This window comes from Lissotriton helveticus, chromosome 12, assembly GCF_964261635.1.
Source record: "Lissotriton helveticus chromosome 12, aLisHel1.1, whole genome shotgun sequence".
Lineage (NCBI taxonomy): Eukaryota > Metazoa > Chordata > Amphibia > Caudata > Salamandridae > Lissotriton > Lissotriton helveticus.
The window spans coordinates 156280720-156303517 of NC_136073.1; the positions used below are offsets into that span (position 1 = coordinate 156280720).

At 40.3% G+C, this 22798-nt stretch overlaps 1 protein-coding gene across 1 annotated transcript in view; it reads left to right on the plus strand.

Moving 5' to 3' along the window:
* The window catches only part of LOC144797983 (vomeronasal type-2 receptor 26-like), a 55165-nt gene extending 40259 nt beyond the window's left edge, over nucleotides 1-14906 (plus strand). Inside the window, exon 3 of the mRNA XM_078668783.1 lies at nucleotides 14002-14906. Within this exon, the coding sequence (XP_078524909.1) occupies nucleotides 14002-14906 (905 nt within the window). The remainder of the gene's footprint in view (nucleotides 1-14001) is intronic.
* The last annotated feature ends 7892 nt before the right edge of the window (nucleotides 14907-22798 follow it).

Sequence of the window (22798 nt, forward strand, 5' to 3'; positions counted from 1 at the left end):
ACTTCTCTGCAGTTCTTGATCCAATTGCAAAAGCATTACCAGGTTGTTTGAAAGCAGTTGCAGCTACAAGTATCAGCCTTGAACAAAGTGAAGGAATCATTATGGGATTTCCTGTGAAAGTTTTTGTGCCTCATTCAGTTGAAATATTACTGACAAGAGGTAAGACTCAACATTTAACAAGTAGCAGATTGACAAAGTATGAGAAAATCATACTGGGAGCAGATAATGTTTCGATTTCAAGATGTTTGAATCTGAATCCTTCTACATTACTGCCTGATTCTGAAATTGTTGATGACATTGAAACAGAACATGAATGTTTAGATGTCATGGAATTCTGTACTAAACCAAGAAAAGACATCAAAGACAGACCTTTGTATGAATCGGATTTTGTCTACTTTGTAGATGGCTCATGCTTAAGATCCGAAGGAGGTGTCTTGAAAGCTTCATATTCAGTTTGTACAGTCGTAGATGTTGAAGAAGCATCATGTCTTGAAGGAGTTCGTTCAGCACAAGTGGCTGAATTGATTGCTTTAATTCGTGCATGTGAAATATCAAAAGATATAAGAGTTACCATCATTACTGATAGTCAGTATGGGTACGGAGTTGTGCATGATTATGGACAACTCTGGTCACAGAGAGGATACATGACATCAACAGGATCACCAATTAAAAATGCAGTTTTCATAAGGAGATTAATTGAAGCAATACAATTGCCAAAAGAAATTGCCATTGTTAAATGTGCAGCGCACACTAGAGGAACTGATTATATTTCCAAAGGAAATGCCTTCGCAGATGAAACAGCTAAATACTGCGCAAGGAAAAATTATTCATACAATCGGGAGAGGAGTAAAGAAACTGATTCAAATTCATTAATGCTAACAACTGTTGTAGAAACATGGCATGAGATTAGAGATTTACAAAATGAAGCAGAAGATGATGAAAAAGACTTGTGGTTAAGATCAGATTGTAGACCACGTGAAGAAGATGGAGTGTGGGTTTACAAAGATGGCAGAGTAGTCTTACCAAATTGTTTGATTGCTGATATGGCCAGATTATATCATGGTCCAGCACATCTAGGAAGAGATTCTATGGTCAGACTTTTCAGAGAAACATGGTTCAATACCAAGTTTAGAACTATTGCTGAATCTTTTTGTCAAAGGTGTTTGTCATGCCAACAAATGAATCCAAACAGAAAATCAGTGGTGGGGACAGGAATAATTGGTCGAGAAGGTGGTCCCTTTACCAGGTTACAAATGGATTTCATCGAAATGCCCTTACACAATTGTTTGAAATATGTGCTTGTAATTGTATGCTTATTTTCAAGATGGGTAGAGGCTTTTCCTACACGACATTGTGATTCAATTACAGTAGCAAAACTAATGCTAAGAGAAATCATCCCAAGGTACGGTTTTCCAGTCACTATTGAGAGTGATGGAGGAAGCCATTTTGATAACAAACTGATGAAGTTAATTTGCGAAGCTTTGAGCATTGAGCAGAAAATACACTGTGCATACAGACCAGAGGCATCAGGAGTAGTTGAACAAATAAATGGAACAATCAAAAACAGAATTGGAAAATTGTGTCTTGAAACAGGTATAAAGTGGACTGATGCTCTTCCACTTGTTTTGATGTCATTAAGAAGTACACCAGATAAAAAGACAGGTTTGAGTCCTCATGAAATTTTAATGGGAAGAGTTATGAGACAAGCATTTGTACCTGTAGGTAAACTGTTGAGCATAAATGACAGTGCAATTTTGGATTACTGTAAAAGGTTATCTGATATGGTAACTTCTGTGTCTAATCAGGTGGGAACTGAAGCTCAATCAAATGAAAAGGTTTTGACACATGATCTGAGACCTGGCGATTGGGTCAGAACGAAAGTACATCGGAGAAGGAATTGTCTAGCTCCTAGATGGCAGAAACCTAGGCAGATAATTTTGATCACTACTAATGCTGTAAAGTGCAGAGGATTGAAACGTTGGATACATCCTAGTCATACTATTCCAGTACCAACTCCTGAGAGTTCTGATGTTGAAAGTGATACTACAGATGATTCTGATTCTGAAGCAGAAGGCAAAACAGAAGGTGAAGTAATTCCAGATTCTGAAGATCGACAAGAAAGTCGACATCTAGAAACTGTGCCAGTGAATGGAAATCTGACAAGAAAAGACTTGGAAATAATTGAAATAGATTCTGAAGGTGAAGAGAATCTGTTAAAAGGAAAGATAACTGAAGATTCGGTTGTCTCTATTGAAGACAAAGAAGCTGAACAAAAAGAAGTTTCAGACCAGGAGAGTATCGAAAGGCAGAGAACAAACTCTGAAGTAAGGAACAAAAATCCGAAATCTGGGAAGTTAGAAGTAATTCAGGAAGAGGAGGAAAACGAATTACCGAGTACCAGTGATGGAAGACAAAGTGAAGTTCCTGAAGGAGTGAAATTGCCGAATAGAGAAGTTCCTGAGTCAATTGAAATTTCAGACTACGAAACTGAAGAAAGTGACGTGGAAGGTGAAAGTGAAAACAGAAAGAAAAGGACTTGGAAGTTAGAATCATATAATTCTGAACCAAAGAAGAAGTACGTAAGAAAAGCAGACTACTGGCCAGGTGGAAGATTAAGAGTCAGATTGATCAAAAAGCCAATAGAACAAGTTGAAGAAATCAGTAGTCAAAAGAGTCCTGGAAAAGAAGTTGGAGTTGGAAGGAAAATAGAAGTGATATCGAGAAAAGGGAAGAGAATAATAAGACCAAACCAAAAATACAAGTCTCCTGAGTGGACTTACTTAGTAATTCCACCTGTTATTGACATATATGATAGTAGTGAAGAAGAAAACGAAATCCAAGAAATTAGTGACAATGATTGAAATACAGAATTATTAAAATGGCAAAAGGCTGAAGAAAATTTGTTAGTTGACACAAGGTCGAAGAAAAACTGTTTAGTTGAAGAAAACTTATGTATGACATAAGGTCGAAGAAATCTTGTTTAGGGTTATAAAAGAAAAATATATTTTAAAAGGGGGGTGTATATAGAATTTTAAAATTTATTTTTATTTTTGAGGCTAAAATTAACCAAAAATGCCTTATGTTAAGGAGAGCACTTCAAAATGTTCTGTTTTTAAAAGATGCTGTAAGATGACTCTGGTGTGTCTGCTCATTTTGGTTCTGCTCTGGTTGGTTCTAGCTGTGATTATCCCTTTAGAAATGAATAGAGAATTACACAAAGTTAACATAACAAACAAAGCTCTGGTTAGCCAAACTAAACATAGTGCGTCTGCAAAAGTTATTGATCATCAGCCTAACATTCATCAAGATAAATCAATAGGTGATTTTTCGAGTAATACATTCACAAAGCTATTGAGTGAATATGTTAAGGTAATGGATGCAAAAGACTGCTATGTCTGTGTTAAATTACCTGCTTCTGTTTCTGAGGGAGTAACATATAACATGCTTCCTCTCACTTATGCTGTAACATGTAGTGTATTAACTAGTTTATTTTATCAAACTGGACGTTTAGAATATTACTATTCAAATTATGATGAAATTTTTGCTAATATTAAGATTGATAACGCTTTAAATAAGCATAAGAAAGCAAAACAAATGAGAGAATTTTTCCTTGTTACTAATGAACTCACTTATGAGTATGCTTACAAGAATAATCTAACATGTAAATTAAGTGCTGAAGGAAAGAAATTTTTGAACATGGTTGAGGAGAGAAGAGCAATTTATAAGAGAAATGAATTAGTCAAGCAGACTAAGTCAGCCTTCTGGCAAAAAGAGGATGAAAAGTTAAATGGCAAAATGCTTGAAAATATTGCAATTCACATAGACAAACCAGTTAGTGGAAAACTTTGCATTAGAAGAGATAATACACTTTTTGATAATTATTTTGTAGGTGCAAGTAACTGTGAAGATACTTATCAGATTATGGGAGGTTGGGGATTTAAAGGTGGAAAAGATCCTATCTTTCCTGGGATTTATTTTGTTTGTGGTGACAAAGCCTACTACAACCTTCCAGACCATTGGTATGGAACTTGTTATGTGGGAATTGTTTTTCCTAAAGTGTTTCATGTTGACAGAGATTCAGAAGGATTGTTTAAAATTCATAATTATGTAAATAGAGCTAAAAGAGAAACTTTTACTGAAGTTCTGGGAGATATTTTTCAAGCTGTAATACCTTTTGTTGGTATAACCCTAAACGCAGGGAGAATCAGAAAATTGTCCACTATAGTTGATAGATTATCAACTGACACAGCTGATGGGTTTCAATTAGTGAATGTTGAAGTTATTGCAATTAGATCTATGGTAATTCAAGACCGTCTTGCTTTAGACATACTCCTAGCAAAAGAGGGAGGAGTCTGTGGCATTTTACATGTACAACATTGTTGTACATATATACCTGATGAAAGTAAGAATATTGAAATGTATATTAAGAATATTACACAAATGCATTCAGAGATAATTCCTTTAGAAGAAGAAGATTTTACAGGGAAACTTTCAAAAAGGTTTCAAGCAATTAAAAACTGGTTTCATAATATCGGAAGTTCAATTCTTGGCAAGATTCTGGCACCTTTGATTATAATAGTATTCATTTTTATTTTGACCAAATTAGGTTGTTTGTTACATAAAAGAAAGAAACAGTTGAAAGAAAAGAAAAGAATCTATAAACTCAGAAAAGAAGAAGAAAGGGAGATCGAATTACAGGAGTTACATAGAGAGCGTCATGTTAATTGCAAAGATTATGCAGAAACAGACTTTTAGGTTTACTGATACAAATGAATTTGAATCGATTTCTTAAAAAAATTAATTTACCAAAATTTTGAGTGCTGGTGTGGTGATTTGTTAATCACCAGATGAGGGAGTTGATGGAGCGAGATAGAAAACAAAATTTTGTTTAAACTCGCGAAGTCACATTTCCATAACATGAATAAAAATATTAATGATTTGTGATATGTTGTGCTAATACAACTTAGATTAAACTTTACACGTGGGGGGACTAACATGTGTGCTCATAAACGTGCATAATTGTTGCATCTTTTTGTTCGTGCAAAATAATAAAATAATTTATTGTTTTCGTTTTTTTGTCATTACTAACTGCTGCAAACTTAAAAGAAGCATGTGCTTGTTTTGCTTTTCCTTGTCTGTGTGATGTCATTTCTACTATTCTAGGTGCATATGAGTCTTATGGAATAACGGAGACTGGTAGATATAAACGCTGCTTTATTTGTTTGCATTGGCTAGGTAACATTTTGATTAATCGGGTGGGTTAAATAATTAGTAAAACTAGGGGTGGATACAGAATCTACATTATTTCTTACATTAATACTTTTCTTGTGTTTGTTTTATATTAGAAATCATAAGTTGCCTGCTTTTGGGCCTAGTCACTTGAGTCACAGAAAAGAGCTGACATGTAATTCTGCAGAAAGTCACGAGACGCCCATTCTGAAATAAATTATTCGTCAAAAGCTGCGTTCACAAAGCAAAAACTAATGTGCTGTCATCATTCTGTCGGACATGGCCAAGGTCGAAAATGAACATTTTGTCAGTCCTTAACTTGGCATCCGCGGAAGTATAATGAAAGTCAATGGACGCTGCGAGAATGACTTTATACATTTGTTGCAATATGAGGAAGCTTCTGGCTTCACGTGGAAGGAACAATAGTCTCTATGAAATATGATTTAGTGGAACTTTTTGAAAACTGGGTGACATGTCACTTGTCACTCTCAGCCAATGGGACGTCGAAGATTTCTGAAAACTTTCCTTTGCGTAGTTTAGTTAGCATAGAAAGGTATAAAAAGTCATGCCCTTAGGGATGGGCTGGCTGCTGCTTTCTGACTTTCCGATGAGGGTGATGTGCTGTTGGACTTTGCGTGGAGCACGTAAGAATCCTCAAAGAACTTTACTTTAATTTCTATCTATTTAGCTCAGTTAGGGAATTAGATTTTAGAAATGCTAAACTTTAAATATTCACTTTTATTTTGATTCACTTGCTTAAATTGTATTTTCTCATAATTCTTTACAAACATGCTTGCTTTATTGCAAATAAAATTCATTTATAAAACTATCAACTTATATACCATAATTTAGTAAATAAAATCTTACTTTTGACAAACAAGCTGGTCTTGGTTATTCAGGAGTGTAGGTTACTATTAGCTAGATCACGTCGCCAATGGTGGTCATTTAAATGGTATAGTTTTATTCTAATGATAACATTCCTTTCGCAGATATATAAATTGTATATAGTTTGTAGATAATGTGTATATAGATTTAATCTGACCACCTGATTCAGTAGGCCCAAAATATGTCAGGTTTATAAATGGGTCCATATTTAGTATAGAATTTTGTTTATAGGTTATGAAGTTGGGTAGCGTTGTTTATGATATATTTTCTATAGGCCGCTGGATCACTCTCTTGTGGTGTTTTATGCATTGCTTCCGAATGGATACAAAAGGGCATTGCATTTTGGACACAGTGTTTCTCTCCTGGGCAGAATGTCCTGGGGGTTGTTTTCACCCTTCCTGAGCTTTACAAGGTAGCCTTAAGCCTTTTCCACAACTTCTCTGACTTCTAAAGACTGCTTGCCCTTCCACTGACAAATGCCGCTCACACCTAGGCCTACCTTCTCTTTGTTTCCCTAGACAGTTTGGAGCCAAACCGGGGAAGGTGGAAGGTTACACAGATGGGGCATCCATAGCCTGGCACTAGGAATAATAGTGACACCTTCAGAACATCTCTTCAAGACACCCCTGAAGAGATGGCTGTCCTGCTGTCTGGAGAAAGAAGACTAGACTCCCAAAAGTGAATCCAAAAGTCAGTTGACCGAACTTCTGTTAATATTACAGGGACACGAGGAGCTTCCAGAGCCTTCACTGCAATTGCCCAGCTGAACAGTGCCATCTGGACCTGCATGGACATGTCGAAGCCCTGATGCTGGCCTCTGCTTGAGTCAGTCCTGATCTCCAAGAGGTATTGCTTAGAAGATTCATAAGGCTAGGCTACTTATGATTACAAAGTGTCCTCTTCACACCGAGAAATGACTGTCCGTGACAACCACAAATGCGAAGCTCCAGTGAGAGCTGCTCTTCGTGCCAACAGCGAAAGCCCACGTTGACCACCAATGTGAAACTCCAACGACAACTGGCTCTTCGCTCCAAAGCAGCAACTGTACGTGACACCCGACTTGCACCTCACACCAACAATGACCTCCTCATGGCCCCCACCAACACGAACAGCAGCTCTTTGTATGGTCATTAAATGGTAACTCTTCAGTGGAATGAATCTTGTCCCTGTATTCGACCCATGCTCCATCTCAGTCAGCCTGTGCTTGTAACTTTCCTGATCCTGTTTGACCAGATAACTTTTTGGCACTATTTTCACCTAAAATTTGTAAGCTTGTGTCTCCGGTTTACTTATTCTTATCATTTTTGTGTAATAGTATAGATTAAAACATTATTTATTTTTCTAAATTGGTTTGAGATTTTTCTCGTGCTGTATTTTCACTTTATTACTGTTTGAGTGCTGCTTTGATACTATGCACATTGCATCTAAGTTAAGCCTGACTGCTTCGTGCAAGGCTACAAGTGGGTTAAGCACAGGTTTATTTAGTCACTTTTGTGGTTCACTCTGACAAGGACTGTGGGTGTTACCTTCTAGTTACTTGAGTGGGGCTCTCACCGGCCTCAACTAATAACCCAATTTCCTACACACTTGAAACTTAACAGTTGCAAAATCTATTTAAATAGATTAAAGATCTTGTTAGAACCATATATACATATATAGAAAATAAAAACATTTTCTTATTGGTATGGCCCTTTCAACAATATCATTCACTTTTCATTTAGAAAATTAATATCTTTGAAAATGGTTCTTCTTTGCATGGGGTACATTGTGTATTAAAGTAAAAACGTGGTATTATAAAACAATAGAAGTCACCCCAAGCTCTGCTTATATGATCACCAGGGGATTTCCCAGAACACATCCATCTTTTGATTACAAGATTAAAACATTAGCTAGGGATCCATTTGGGCATTTTGTGTAATAATGCATCATCATTAAATAGTCAAGACTCAGATACCTAAATTATAGACTTTGTTGTAAAGGGCTGAAGACAAAAATCTAAATCTCATTGAACTCTGATCACAAGTTGTTAGTCTGTTCCAAAGAGGGTCCTCTTTATTTTGAATGGGTTTGTTATTCATGCTACGTATGTCAGCTGGTGATGACCTCAATAATTTAAGCATGTGACAGGCATGATGTTATGATCATTTAGAAACCACCAATAAAGTAGTGGAACAAGAGTGTACAAAGGAAGTATTAATAATGTTATTAGTAGGCAAGACAAACCCATTTTGGAGTCCTCCTATGTAAGGAAGTTTGAACATTACTGGGACCTTGATCATCACCTAGCAACATGGATATTAAGAGTGAAAGTTTAACTCATGGGTGGCATGGTAGTAGACATTATTGGTCCTTAGCAAACAAGAAACTATGGAACTTATTACAAGTTCGGCGGTCTGTAGACTGCCGTACCCATGGTCTGACACTGTGAGTTTGGTGGTCTGACTGCTGTGTTACAAGTTGGTCTGATTGCCTTTGCAAAGACCATGGCTGAACCGCTGACACTGCGAGCACACGACTGACTACTGGTGTTGCAGTCAAGGGAAAGTATCTTCCATAAGGCGGTACAGAGGAGCTACACTGCTGACCCTATTATGAGTTGGCTTTCCCATGAGCTAACTGTGGTGGTGGTACCGCCAGCTAAAGGTCACCAGAAATGAAGGATTTAGGAGGGCGGCATACTCGCTCCTTCCCTGTTCTTTCCAGCAGCAGTTAACGTTGAACCCTTTCTCCAGATCCCCCCTTCACAACAGCATCTTCACCCCGAGGAATAGGACCCTGTCTGGGGTGATCTAGAGGTAAGTCCTATTTGTACTATATACCCATTGCCAGGACGGCCCATATATGGGCCTGATTCCGGCAATGGGTAGGTGGTATTTTTACTTAGGTATCATGCATAGGTATGTATTTGACACATGCAGTCAAAATACACGTGCTTCGATACATATGGAAAAGTACTCACCACTGCTGCAAGACCACCGCGGCAACACCGCAAACAATGCAGTCAACTCGCAATGCAGCAGCTGGAAGACCACTGGCTCTGCTACCAGCCACAGTCTTTGGGCGGTCCGACCGCAAAACACGTAATAAGGCCCTGTGCCTCTCTAATAAGCACACACATTTAGTTGATAGGACAAAAGTACGAAAAACAAATGTGTGTGTGAGCTCTGCACCACATTGTGGAAGCTCCTTATTCAAAGTAACTGGTCTATTACTATTTACACAAGTGTCATTCATCCTCACGATCTGATTATCTCCCCCTCCTACAAGATGTTTTTGATCCGTTCTCTTTTTCACTCTCTAGATTGGTATAAAGATATCCCCTGAGCTGACATTAGTTTCTTACTTTCCAAAGAAAACACAAGGAGATGATTGACGGAGCGCTGAAACTTTTCAGTCACAGATCTGGGTTGAATCCATAATCGTTCTCTAGCTCACTTTGCCACCCCAGTTAAGACCCCGCCATATGCAAATCAGTCTTGACCCTGTTCCTCATGGGAAAAGTCCAGACCGAACTGCCAAGCCAAGTCTATCCTGAACCAGAAAAAAGCATCCTGGGGCAGGTTTCAGGGTAACATCCCTCATCAGCCAGGCTAGCTTGAATCCAGTGGCAAAGTGAGCAAGGAGCCCACGTTTGGGCATACCCTTCCAACTTGGGGCATATCGCTGAAACTTTGCAGACTCTCACTCCCATCACAGATTTGGGTTGAATCCATCATCGTTCTTTAGCTCACTTAGCCACCCCAGTTCAGACCCAGCCATATGCAACTCAGTTTTGACCCTGTTTATCATGGGAACAGTCCATCCCGAACTGCCAAGCCTGGTCTTTCCTGGAGCAGAAACAAGCATCCTGGGACTGGTTTCGGGGTAACACCCCTCATCAGCCAGGCTAGCTTGAATCCAGAGGCAATGTGAGCAAGGAACCCAAGTCTGGGCATACCCTGCCAACTTGGGGCAAACAAAGCAAACACAAGGAGATGATAGATAGAGCGCTGATACTATTCAGTCACTCACCCCCAGTCACAGATCTGGGTTGAATCCATCATCGTTCATTAGCTCACTTCGCCACCTCACTTCAGACCCAGCCATATGCTAATCAGTCTTTACCCTGTTCCTCATAGGAACAGTCCAGCCCAAAATGCCAAGCCAGGGCTTCCCTGTACCGGAAACATGCATCCGGGACTGGTTTTGGGGTAACACCCCTCATCAGCCAGACTTGCTTGAACCCAGTGGCAAAGTGAGCAAGGGACCCATGTCTTGGCATACATTGCCAACTTGGGGCAAACAAAGCAAACACAAGGAGATGATGGATGGAGCCCTAAAACCTTCAGACACACACCCCTAGTCACAGATCTGGGTTGAATCCATCATCGCTCTTTAGCTCACTTCGTCACCCCAGTTCAGACCCAGCCATATGCAAATCAGTCTTGACCTTGTTCCTCATGGGAACTATCCAGCCCAAATTGCCAAGACTTTCCAGACATAGGATTCGTGTTTTAGTCTTGAATTCTCTTTTGTATTATTCAACTTCACCATGTACACCTACATGACAAAAGGGCACCTTGGGAAAACCATAGGAAGCATCCCAAAACCGTAAAGGGGAGTCCAGAATAAAATCTACAAACTTAAAGCCCCCAATATGTAAAGTGAGAGGAATCGTTACACTTAGCCATAACTATATCTGATCTTTTGAGCAAAATATTTAAAATTTACCACAGCCACACAAATCTCCAAGTTCTCCCATATTTTCAGACATGCAAATGCCTCGTTATAGAATCTAATGTTAAGGGAGCAGAAAATAGCATACAAACAGGATTTTCCTGCATGAGAATATGGACTGCAAAATACAATAAAGTGCATTGTGCTCTGTTGGGTACCATTATTGCAAGGACACCACATCAGCATGGAGCCCCAGGGTTGCATTCCTAAGGAAAGAAACAAACAAGTGCAATAAATGAAATCATAATCTAGTTAGGTAAAACCTTGCATTCCCAATATGAAACTCTAAGAGGTAAGACGAACGCCCAAATGATGAATTGATTAAATTATAATTAGCGCTCACAGACTGATTATCAAATTTTGCCTGGTGGAGTCTATTCTGCTTGATCACTTTAGTTATAGCCCTTGGGTCTACATTCGACAGAACGCCAACCAGTGCTAACATACCCAGCTCTAAAGAATCCTTCCTGATATAACTAAACCATGGAATTGCACAAGTATTGTCGAAGGCAAGACAGTCTTCCATTACATCTCTCTATAATAATCTTTAAAGGGATGTCCAGGAGGGAAATTGGACGATAGAAGGCCGTTGAGTTACGGTTTCCCTTTTTGAAGATGAGCACAACTATGGCTTCACTCCAAGTAGGAATGGGTTCCCATTTTAATAACACCTTTAAAATATTGGTTAGGATGGGGGCCCATGGCAGTTAACTTTCTTTAGAAAGATCCAGTGGGACCCCACCAGGGTAAGGGGCCTTTCCCACAGGGCTATGAGTAATAGCAGTAATGACATCCTTTTTTATAAATAAAGTCACTATGGGCATCATACACCGATTAATTATGAGCTACTACTTCATTGCTTTGTCAGGGTTAAAGATATTACTGAAATTGTCCACTGATATAACTATTTCTAATGTCGGTTTATCATACCTAGTAAAATAATGTTGGTTAACCACCTTCCAGGAGACGGCACTGCCACTCTATCTGCCAGCCTCTCCCAGTTGTACCCAGACTTCAACTCAGATCTCCTGGCCTCCAGATTAACTTCACAAGACCATTGTGCATTCAAAAATATTTCCCTGGAATGAGGAGTTTAAGATAGAACTACTTTCAATCTCTTATGGGCCAAAGTGCATGCTTGGTCAAACAAACTTAAAGGAGGCAATGATTTAGCAGCTCTATTACACCTCAGACCTTTGTCGATTTCAGCACAAAAGGGCACTAAAAGCACTTATAACATACCCAGGGGATTTCTCCACCGAAGTCCATATTGAAATAGAATTCAAGTTCCCCTTGACAAGATTAGTCACGAAGGAGCCCTTATTTAGATTTTCCCATTTCATCCTTAGGCGTTTATTACCCAAGTTGGTTAGCAACAACGTCTCCCGGCTCCCTGCGTTACCACCAGGTGCAAATTGCAGTCCAAAACCAGGGGGCTAAGATCATTAATACAGTAAGCAGTGACTTCATAACCCATTTTGATTTCTGCCAAATCTAGGGATAAGATAAAAAAACTCAATCTTGCTTCCCTTAGTGGCCCCCGTATAAGTGGGAAGCAGAGAAGACGCATCCACCCTGATTTTTTTTTTAACCCGGGGCTGGATATATTAAGCAACCTGAATCAGGTTGGTTGCAACTGGACAAATGCATTTCGGTATGTATCAGTCACAAATTCCGATTTGGAAACATGTTACTGAATCGCAGTTTGGAATTGCAAATACATACTGATTCGGTATTAGGATGAGGCATGTTTAGAGCGCACCCTCCTAATACTAAATCAGTATGGTCTGTATTACTGTTTTGTGACCGAATTCCGGTCTCAGAACAGTAATACTTCACCGCCAGTTTGCACTAGTGGTAACTCATTCGCAAAGGGGAAGGGGTCCCAGGGAAATAAAAATTAAATATTAAGACCAGGCAGTGGTCCCACAGACCACTGACTACACTTAAAAAATGAAACCGCATAGTTTCATTTTTTCTTTTTAAATGCATCATGTTTTCCTTTCAGGAAAATGTGCTGATTTAAAAAAATAATAAGGGTTGCTTTATTAAAAAGCAATCACAGACATTGTGGTCTGCTGACCACAGCAGCGCACCATCTTTGTGATGGCTTCTGTTTGGAATGGTTTGCAGATTGCGACCTATCTCATTACTATTCATAAGGTAGGTCACATTGTGACCCATTACGATAAATAATTTGCAAATTGACCTATTAATACTTGGGTCACTTCTCAAATTAGCACACTGGTTGCAAAAACTTTGGTCGCAAATTACGATAAGTATTTGCGACCAGTTATATCTACATCTAGCCCCACGCTCATAGAGACCATGATCCCATTCAGGAACTCCCCAATTGGCGAGTGATGGCAATGCGGAGAGTCCCCCCATCCTTTTATTTGGCTCAACAGGGTGAAGGATCATTATCACCACACAGCTTAATGTTAAAACGCCTGCCCATACTGTACGCATCTCCGTCTTGTAATTCCACATTAAGGCTTCTACACTAGTCTCCACACCCTCAATTACATCTGTCACTCTTGCGTTGAATACATAATTTCACAAGTTAATCAAACTCACATCAAATGAGTATTAGATCTGTAATAAATCCGAAAATGAGATAAAGACTAATATTTCTAGATGAGATGCCTTAAAGCGTAACAGAGATTTAAACAGCTAGGCCCCCTCTTGGCTGAACTGAGCTAGACTGGGAAGCAGAGCTGCAAAAGGAATGGGAACCATCAACACTAAAGTCATCTAGGGACCATGTTTCCTGCAGTAATATAATATCTGCTTTCCCTATTTCAGAGATCCAATCTGGAATTATTAGGTTGTTCTGGAGACCAGCAATATTCCATTATAGGAGCCTTAACCCACACCTTTCTGCTCCAGAACTACTGGAACTACCAAGGTTGGGAATAGAAACCTCTGAGACCATACAGAAACCAATCTCCTAGGGCCCCTCCTGACTCACAGACACATAAACCCCACCCAATTATGTCCAATTGATTTCCCAGCTGCTTAGCCCCATCCGCCATACTACCTCTTCAAAAAGAAATCACATCATAAGAAAAGATAAATATAAATTTACTATTTTGTTCATATATTTAAGCCACCTGTAGTCAATTATTGCATTTTTGTTGTCCTCTCATTGACATTGTTCTCTTGTTCTAGATTCACCAGACTGTGTCAAGTGCCCAGATGACCAATGGTCTAGTGTGGGACGTGATCACTGCATCCCCAAAACTATTGAGTTTCTTTCCTTCCATGAAGCCTTGGGTTATATCTTGGTTGCTGTGGCAACAGCTAGTGCCTTAGTTCCGATTGTGATTCTTGCTGTCTTCTTCAAACATCGAGAGACTCCAGTAGTTAAAGCCAACAATCGAACACTAAGCTGCCTTCTTCTTGTGGCCTTGACACTCTGCCTTCTAAGCACATTCCTCTTCCTAGGACACCCCACAGACATCACTTGTATGCTCCGGCAGGTTACCTTCAGCATCCTCTTTGTCATGTGTGTGTCTTGCTTATTGGCAAAGACGGTCTTGGTGCTGATGGCATTTGAAGCCAATTACCCAAACACCACCCTCAGAAATGGTTTTGCCACTAAAGTGCCAGCCATGATAGTTTTTACTTGTACACTTGTGCAGACTCTGATATGTGGGGTCTGGTTGGCCTCATCCCCTCCTCACGTGCAACGGAATATGAAGTACCTGATTGGGAAGGTGGTGATTGAGTGCAATGAAGGCTCCCCTCTCGCCTTTTGGTGTGTTCTGGGATATATGGGACTCTTGGCTCTTGCTTGCTTCCTGGTTGCATTTCGAGCTAGAAAGTTGCCTGATAGCTTCAATGAGGCTCAGCTCATCACATTCAGCATGGTCACCTTCTTAACTGTCTGGGCACTGTTCCTGCCTGCATACCAGAACACCAAAGGGAAGTACATGGTTGCCGTGGAGGTATTCACCATTATCTCTTCCTCAATGGGTATTGTAGTTTGCATATTTCTTCCCAAGAGTTACATCATTTTGGTCCGACCTGATTTGAACAACAGAAATCAAATGAAGCGTAAGCTAAGTCATTGAGGTCTTAGAACTAAAGTGTTTGAAAGAAAGAAATTAGGAACTAGTATTTAGAAACCATGGACATAGACGGACTAGTGACAGCACAGACTATAGTGAGACAGAAAGCATGATACAAAATTATTTTATTGAATTTTCATTATAATAAAAAGCACAGTTGTCATTTGAATATACATAATTATTGTGTGCATGCCTTCATTATATATGTGACTTGTTGTCTACATATACAGACTACTATTGTCAGATCCTATACAGTTTTCATAATGGTGTAGCTAGAGTTGGGATCTATACAAGGCTGATTTTAGAGATATTTATACATTAAAACATGGCAGGTTACCTTCAGCATCCTCTTTGTCATGTGTGTGTCTTGCTTATTGGCAAAGACGGTCTTGGTGCTGATGGCATTTGAAGCCAATTACCCAAACACCACCCTCAGAAATGGTTTTGCCACTAAAGTGCCAGCCATGATAGTTTTTACTTGTACACTTGTGCAGACTCTGATATGTGGGGTCTGGTTGGCCTCATCCCCTCCTCACGTGCAACGGAATATGAAGTACCTGATTGGGAAGGTGGTGATTGAGTGCAATGAAGGCTCCTCTCAAGCCTTTTGGTGTGTTCTGGGATATATGGGACTCTTGGCTCTTGCTTGCTTCCTGGTTGCATTTCGAGCTAGAAAGTTGCCTGATAGCTTCAATGAGGCTCAGCTCATCACATTCAGCATGGTCACCTTCTTAACTGTCTGGGCACTGTTCCTGCCTGCATACCAGAACACCAAAGGGAAGTACATGGTTGCCGTGGAGGTATTCACCATTATCTCTTCCTCAATGGGTATTGTAGTTTGCATATTTCTTCCCAAGTGTTACATCATTTTGGTCCGACCTGATTTGAACAACAGAAATCAAATGAAGCGTAAGCTAAGTCATTGAGGTCTTAGAACTAAAGACATCCAGTAATGGACTGAAGAAATAAATTGGTGATGGATGGACAAGTTCAGCAAGAGACTTGTTTTTCCTATAATCTCATTTAATATTGTGTGCGATGCTTAACATGTTGCTTATCTTTCTGTTCTGAATTTCCTAAACATTGAAAATCTCAAGGGTTACATAAATGAATTGTACAAATACCCTTTTAACATGATGCATTTGCTCTTTGACTGATTGAAGTATCTTCCACTACCTACCAAACTTGAGTTTCTTAGAATTGCAACTGGTATTTTGGAAAAATATTTATGAAAATGTGATTTAAGTTGACCCAGTTGTCAGGGGTTATATATTTCTCCTATACAGCAAATGATCGATAGCAATCCATAGGCAAAGGTCAATGTAAATCTGCCTTTTAAGATTCTCAGCATTAGAGACAATGGCCCATATTTATCAAGGTTTTGCATTGGTGACACAAAACCTAAATGAGCTTTACCAAGTCACTAAAGGCCACCTTGCATGGCCATGTGTTGTTCAATAAATCTAGAGTAAAGCAAGGCAGCACACATTGCTGTCTTGTGTTACTCTGCGGTAGGGAAGCGTGCCATGGGTAAAGCAGGGCTGTTCTCATGCATCCACCCATGTGCTTTGACAGGTTCCCAGACTTACCAACACTGGTAGACCTAATAGTGTGTCAGAATTGTATGGTTCCCCACCAGAGGTGAATTGAAGAGAAATATCTTAATTTCTCGTTGTTTCCTCTTTCAAACTGTGCTGCATTCCACAGCACACTTAGAAATAGGGAAATGCATATGAGGATTGTTTTTGTGCAGGAAGGTGCCCCTTCCGGAACAAAAACAATCATGCCTACAGTGCAGGCACCCTTGTACCATGGTGCACGAATGTCTGCATTGCCACTAGGCAGCAGTTTGTGTGCCAGCGCAGGCAGAGGGCCAGAATGTGCTGTAAAACGTTAAATACGGCACATTCATGCCCTCTCCCTTTCACGCAGCACAGCAAGGAGGCTTGCTTCATTGTGCACAATATTGATAAATATGGACCAATATTTTTTCCAATCATGATTTAAGGTAATGCATACACTTAAAAAAGTGTTTTTGTGAAATGTACCCACAACATGGCACCAGAAAAATCAGTTAATCTGCCAGCTCCCACCACCAGTACTTGAAAAGTGTAAAGTATTTAATGCTAAACTTGGGGTTGTGCCCTGGGATGTGGAGCTCTTCTGGGGTTAGGTTTGGACAACAGATCTTTAAAGATACATGTACATACCATGCAGTGGTGCAGGGTGGAGAAATGAAACACTATCATCACTCAACCCAATTTCGTCCTATGAAGGCATTCTTCTTCATGGGAAAAGAACACTAAAACCAACATTGAGAGTACTGAATAGAAGGACTTACCAGCCTGCATTGTCAACAGAACTCCTATTACTCTCTGGCTGTGGCTCCTCCAATGTCCAAGTGCCTCTTATGGTGCTCTCATAAAGAACATCTCCAGGTCAGTTGGAAAAGAAGTTGTACATAGAGAGAGACTTGATGTGAATAAGTTACTTAAGATGGAGGCTTGGAAAGATGGGAGTAAAATGGACAAGCTAACAGCACACTGACTAGACAGCTCAATAAGAGTAACAGAATCCCCTTTTAGTAGATGAAATATAAGGCAGTCACATTTACCTCATCCTTCAGTGACTCACCAGAGACGCAAAATTCTTTTTTTCCATTTCTTTCAAGTTCACAGGCCTAGGGCTTCATCAAGAAATTACCTTGTGTTGTAACGGTAAAAGGAGTCCAAGTAGCCATATAGTTGATAGTAGAAGATGGTTTATTAAGAATTAGTTACAGGTTATCAAGATGGTAAGTTTGAGGTAAGTAGGTAAGTATATAGAAGATAGCCCCACGAGGAGCAGCCTCCCTGCTGCTCAGCCTCCGTGCTTCAACTGCCATTCAGCATCACGCCAAAGACCCAGGCATTCCATGACATTACCAAGCATTCAGCATTCCACTACATCACCAAGTACTTCAGCACTCATACTGGCTGAGTAGTTTGGAAGGTGTAACTAAGAAAAGAATGTATGATAACGCTCAAGTCACAAAACCTTGGACCATGGTTCCTCTTTTGAAAGAACAAGCTCAAACCTCTCTCATCCTCACATAAATTCCCTGGTGAAAAAGGTGGAAGAGAACCTGGTTCTTCGTCTCAAAAAAACACTTGTAGGACATTCCTCCTGGGGTTCTTGCACTTTATGTCATTATAGTGACATTGCGCTACAAAGCATCCTGGAAGATGTGTCATAGAAAAGACGGGCTTGGCTTTTCTTTTGCATTCAATCTTTCATAGATACTATTTTGGATATTTCAAACAAATGTAAGGCTATGAATTCAAGGAATTAATTTCTGCAATGGGAAAACATGTTTTACAATGGTAAGTCCTATAACTAGCCGTAATTTGCACACCTTGAAAAATATTGTGAGACCCCCCCTACCTCCTTCAGGCTCCTTAGATCACATTTAACAGTTGTGGGGCTTGCAAAGCATTTCTAAAAGAGGCTGCTTGAGACTTTCTTCCTATTCGCTGCTGGAGTCAGTCACTCGTCCGTCATCATCTTTCAGACTTTTTTCAGACAACATAGTTTCCAAACCTATAAAAATAAAATCCACCTACTTATCAAAGTATTGTGTTGTCCTTGCATCATGCAGGGTGACTCGAAGGCAACGAAGTGCTAAAGTCAGATTTACCAAGCCTGTGCACGGCCATCTGGTGTGGCCCTGTGTAGCTAGGTAAATCTGGAGTAAAGAAAGGCTGCACAAGTTGTTGCCTTGTTGTACTCTGCCGGAATACCATACCATACCATACCATAAACTTTTATAAAGCGCTCGGCTGCCACCAACGGCGGTGTTCCGGTGCTAAAAGTAGCAGTGTAGTCAGATAGGGGAGCAGGAGCTGATAGAGCAAGATTTCGCATCGCGACTTGCTCGAGTCATGAACCTCGAATCTGTTATAACCCGGTAATAAAATTCGTATGTTGTACTAATTTCCCTTTATTTCGAATATGTGTGTATCTTAGTGATGCTTGCCTATGTGTTTTACTAAAACGATTAACTATCGTCCCTAAAAATGGCCGCTGTTTGGAATTTGCTTCTGCGCATGCGTTAGTCACACTCACGTGACGTGACGTAGTTGTAGTTTTGGTGGGAGAATATGCGCATGCGTAATAGCCTTAAGATGGCTGCTTATGTATTAACGTGGTGAAGCTCGTGCAGATGCTCTCGTGTTATTGTGTGTTGCTCTAACCTATAATCGCATAGTATATATTTTTTCCCATGAGAAACCATAAGTACACAATCATGGTATGTAGTATATTCATTTATTTCTATGTTTTAATTTGTTTTCGCTTACTTTTCATGTATCATGATAAACGGGGGGTCCGAATGGGTCGAGAGCCATCTTGAAGGTCCCTTCCGCGCATGATCGCGCAGCCAAGGGAGAAGTAGCCTTGAGCAGTGGAACTCAGCCAGCTGGCAGCCACAGACAAGATGCTCCTGTGAAAGCCACCTCTGACCCAGGAGGATGGAGAAATTTGTTCCTCACTTGCTACATTTGTAATTTCTCTATTGTATTCTGTGCATTCTCTCATGGGAACCCCAAACCTGCTAGGCGGTTCCCTAAAATGTAAATGCCAGCTTGTAGGAGCTTGTTCTGATTGGTGTGTAGACCTGGCCTACTTGGGGACCAATCGAAAGTGGGGATTTTGACACTTTGCAACATTGGGGGGTGGTACACTGACCCGAAAACAGTATAACTAGCCTAGGTTTAGCTAGAGAAATTGTCCGACTTGTCTGAATAGCTGACCTGTCACTGACCCAACGCACTCAATAGGTGACTGATACAGAGGTGCTGCGGAGCACTCTGTCCGAATATACCATAGACTCTGAGAGGTTTTACTGAACCTTAAGTGCTGGCGGAGCACTTTGCTGGAGAATTCGCTAACCCAATCGGGGTTCTGACTGATAGCTGCAGAGAGGGTGGAGCGCAGGCGTTGCTTCCAAACTGCGGGTGCTGGTCGTGCCTTGGTGGTCCTGTCCTGATCCTAATCTGGTTTTCCTGTCCTGTCCTGGGGTGTCCATTCTGCACCTGCTGTCCTATTGATGACTGCTAATCCTTGGGGTATTTCCTGTCCTTGACTGATCCGTGGCCAGGGTTGGTTTTCACACCATTCTAGGTAATTATATTGCTGAGAACTCTATACTGCACCTTCTATTTTCTGCCTTTGCTTTAATAAAGACATACCTTTGCACACGTTAATTTCCATGCTGTCCGCAATCTACTATATGAAAGCCATTGCATTTTATTTTCATAGCATGTTCCTATGTTACCCTACCTTTTAGAGCATATTCACTCTATACTGGTTACGAATTATAAATGTGGTTTGCAATTTCTCCTGCAATCTATTTTTGAAGTAATGATGTTAGAATTATAGCGTGTTCCACTTCTCACCCTTCCTATAGATGTATAGGTTTCCTAATTTTCAAATCATTTTCATGAAGCACGTCCCCATAGTATAAGTCTAGTACGTGCATAAGCTTGCCCATTTATAGATGTCTATTCTTGAGTTTCATTTCAAATTCTACTTAGCGTGTTTCCCTGTCTCACTATTTTACAACTTAAATGATTGCCCTTATATTTTTTCTCTATAGTTATGTGATTTTCGTTATCTTGATTATCGATTGCCTTTTGACTGTAAACATAATGATTTCCGAAACTGATTTCTAGATAAAACCTTTAAAACTTCCCAGTAGTATGTGGTCATTTGATGAATACACATGAAATAAAATTGATATTGTATTTTGCCTGCCTTTTCTTTCACAGCTAGCTCCCTGATCCATTGTGGTCATAGGTACCCGTAACGGTGGATTGGAAAGTCGGGTACACTAGAAATAAATAGGAAGGAATCAGGGATACTGGTAGTAGAAAGCAAGGTCGCCTGATTAATGTATGTGGTAAATTGGAATTATATGGGCCCGAAACGCATCTTGTAAATTTGTTGGTCGGGTGACCTGCGATCTCTATCAGTATTTTTCTGGTAGCAGAGCTATGGTTAGGGACTAGTTAAAGTTAGGTAGGACTAGTTAAGCTAGATAAGTTGGATGCTGCTAGAAATCATTGATACTAGGCGAAAGAATTATTGCTGCTAAAGAGTAAAGATTTTAGGTGAACTGATCACTCACGTGAAATGCTTTGCTTTGAAAATTATGAAATGTTTTAAATTGTTTTTTCTTATTGATATACTGATATATGTATTAACCCACTCGTTAGTTAATGTTAAATGTTTGTCTGGAATCCCCGGGGAATTGAATAGTGAGTGGTGAATAGAATCCACTTGCTTCGAGGTCACTTACTCCAGGAAAGTTAGTGCAGGTTAGGCAGAACTGGAAGCACTAACTAGGGTTTTTTCTGAATGTTTGTTTGAATAAGTGATAGCAACGAGGTCCCTAGCAAAACTTCTATTGTGACATAAACCTAGAGAGGGTCACACCGGAAGAAGTAGCAGGTTCGTCGGAGCTTGGGTGATAGCACAGGGGTTCGCTGGTGAAACTTTAGGCTCGGTATATATCCCGAAAAGAAGTGGATGAGTCAAAGAAGTAGCAGGTTCCCTAAGGCTTGCGTGAAGGGTAGGCGGAAGAGATCTATCCGTAGTGTATGAAAAGTAAATGGAAGTAGTTTACTTGCAGTGAAACAAATCTTTACTGTCTAGACACTTGAGTACAGTGGCGAATGTATATTCGTTGTTAAATAACCAAGCACTAGCACTTTAGAAAGAAAGAAAGTTTCCGTTACCTTGAAAAAGGAGGGAGTCAGTTGCGAAGCTACTCTGACGTCACTCCGTGCCGCGCTGGGATTGGTAGACGCAGCGGGTGTGTAGCGGAGCTGGAATTGTAAAGGAGGGGTGAGTGCCAAAGCGTGAGAACTGTCTCGCGAAAAGGCCGCGCACCCATTGGTCGAGATTATTTGAAATCGTGCACTTCATTGGTTGCATGAAAATAAAAGACGCACTTGGATTGGAAGTAATTTTGTAAACAAAAGTCACTCGTAGGAATCGTATGTGGCATTCGTATAGACCGCATACTAGACCCGATCCTCGGTATATGGGATTTGAGAACGACCAGTGGAAAGGTGTTAAAAACGACATTATGTATGGAAACAAGAGAAAATTATCCCTTGTAAACAAGGTAAAGAATTTTTTCAAGAAAGACAAACCTATTAGAACCAGAGAAGGTGTTGTCATTCCGCCGCCAAATACTCCCGCATCTTTCATGATGTTTGACAAAGGGTACCATACCTGTGTATGGTTGGAAAATTGGGTGGAATACACCAAGGATGACGGAATTTTGGCTTTCCTGTTAGAGGGTACATTTAATGGCAGGATTTTGTTTAACTTGAGAACCCGAATGAATGATTTACATCCCAGACCTAGACTAACGCAGTATGAAGCATTAGAATTTTGGGAGATTGAGGCTTTTGAGGGAGACAAACCCCGTATGGATAAAGGTTTAACAAAATGTTATCCAAAATTGAAACAAGAGACCCGAGACAAAAGGATGAAACAGTGGAGACAGAATATGATGGTAGAAGGACTGTTCCCAATGATGCCAGTGGGTGGTCTTCCGGAGGGAGGAAAGAAAGCAGAGAAGTGCAAACATTGGGTACCCATTGGGGAGTCGGATGACGAATTGATAGATGACCTGTTTATGAGAAGTCCGCCTCCTTATAATGAAAGAAATATACCCTCTAGTGAAGGGAATACTTCCCAACAACCTCCATGTTCGGAAGGGAATAGAGGTGTAAACCCAAGAGATAGTAGCCAAAAGCTTGCTTACCCTGAAGGCCTAGGACCCATAGGTGCTAGAGATACTTGTTCAAGACTACCATTTAGTGGGGAGTCAAAATACTCAGGTG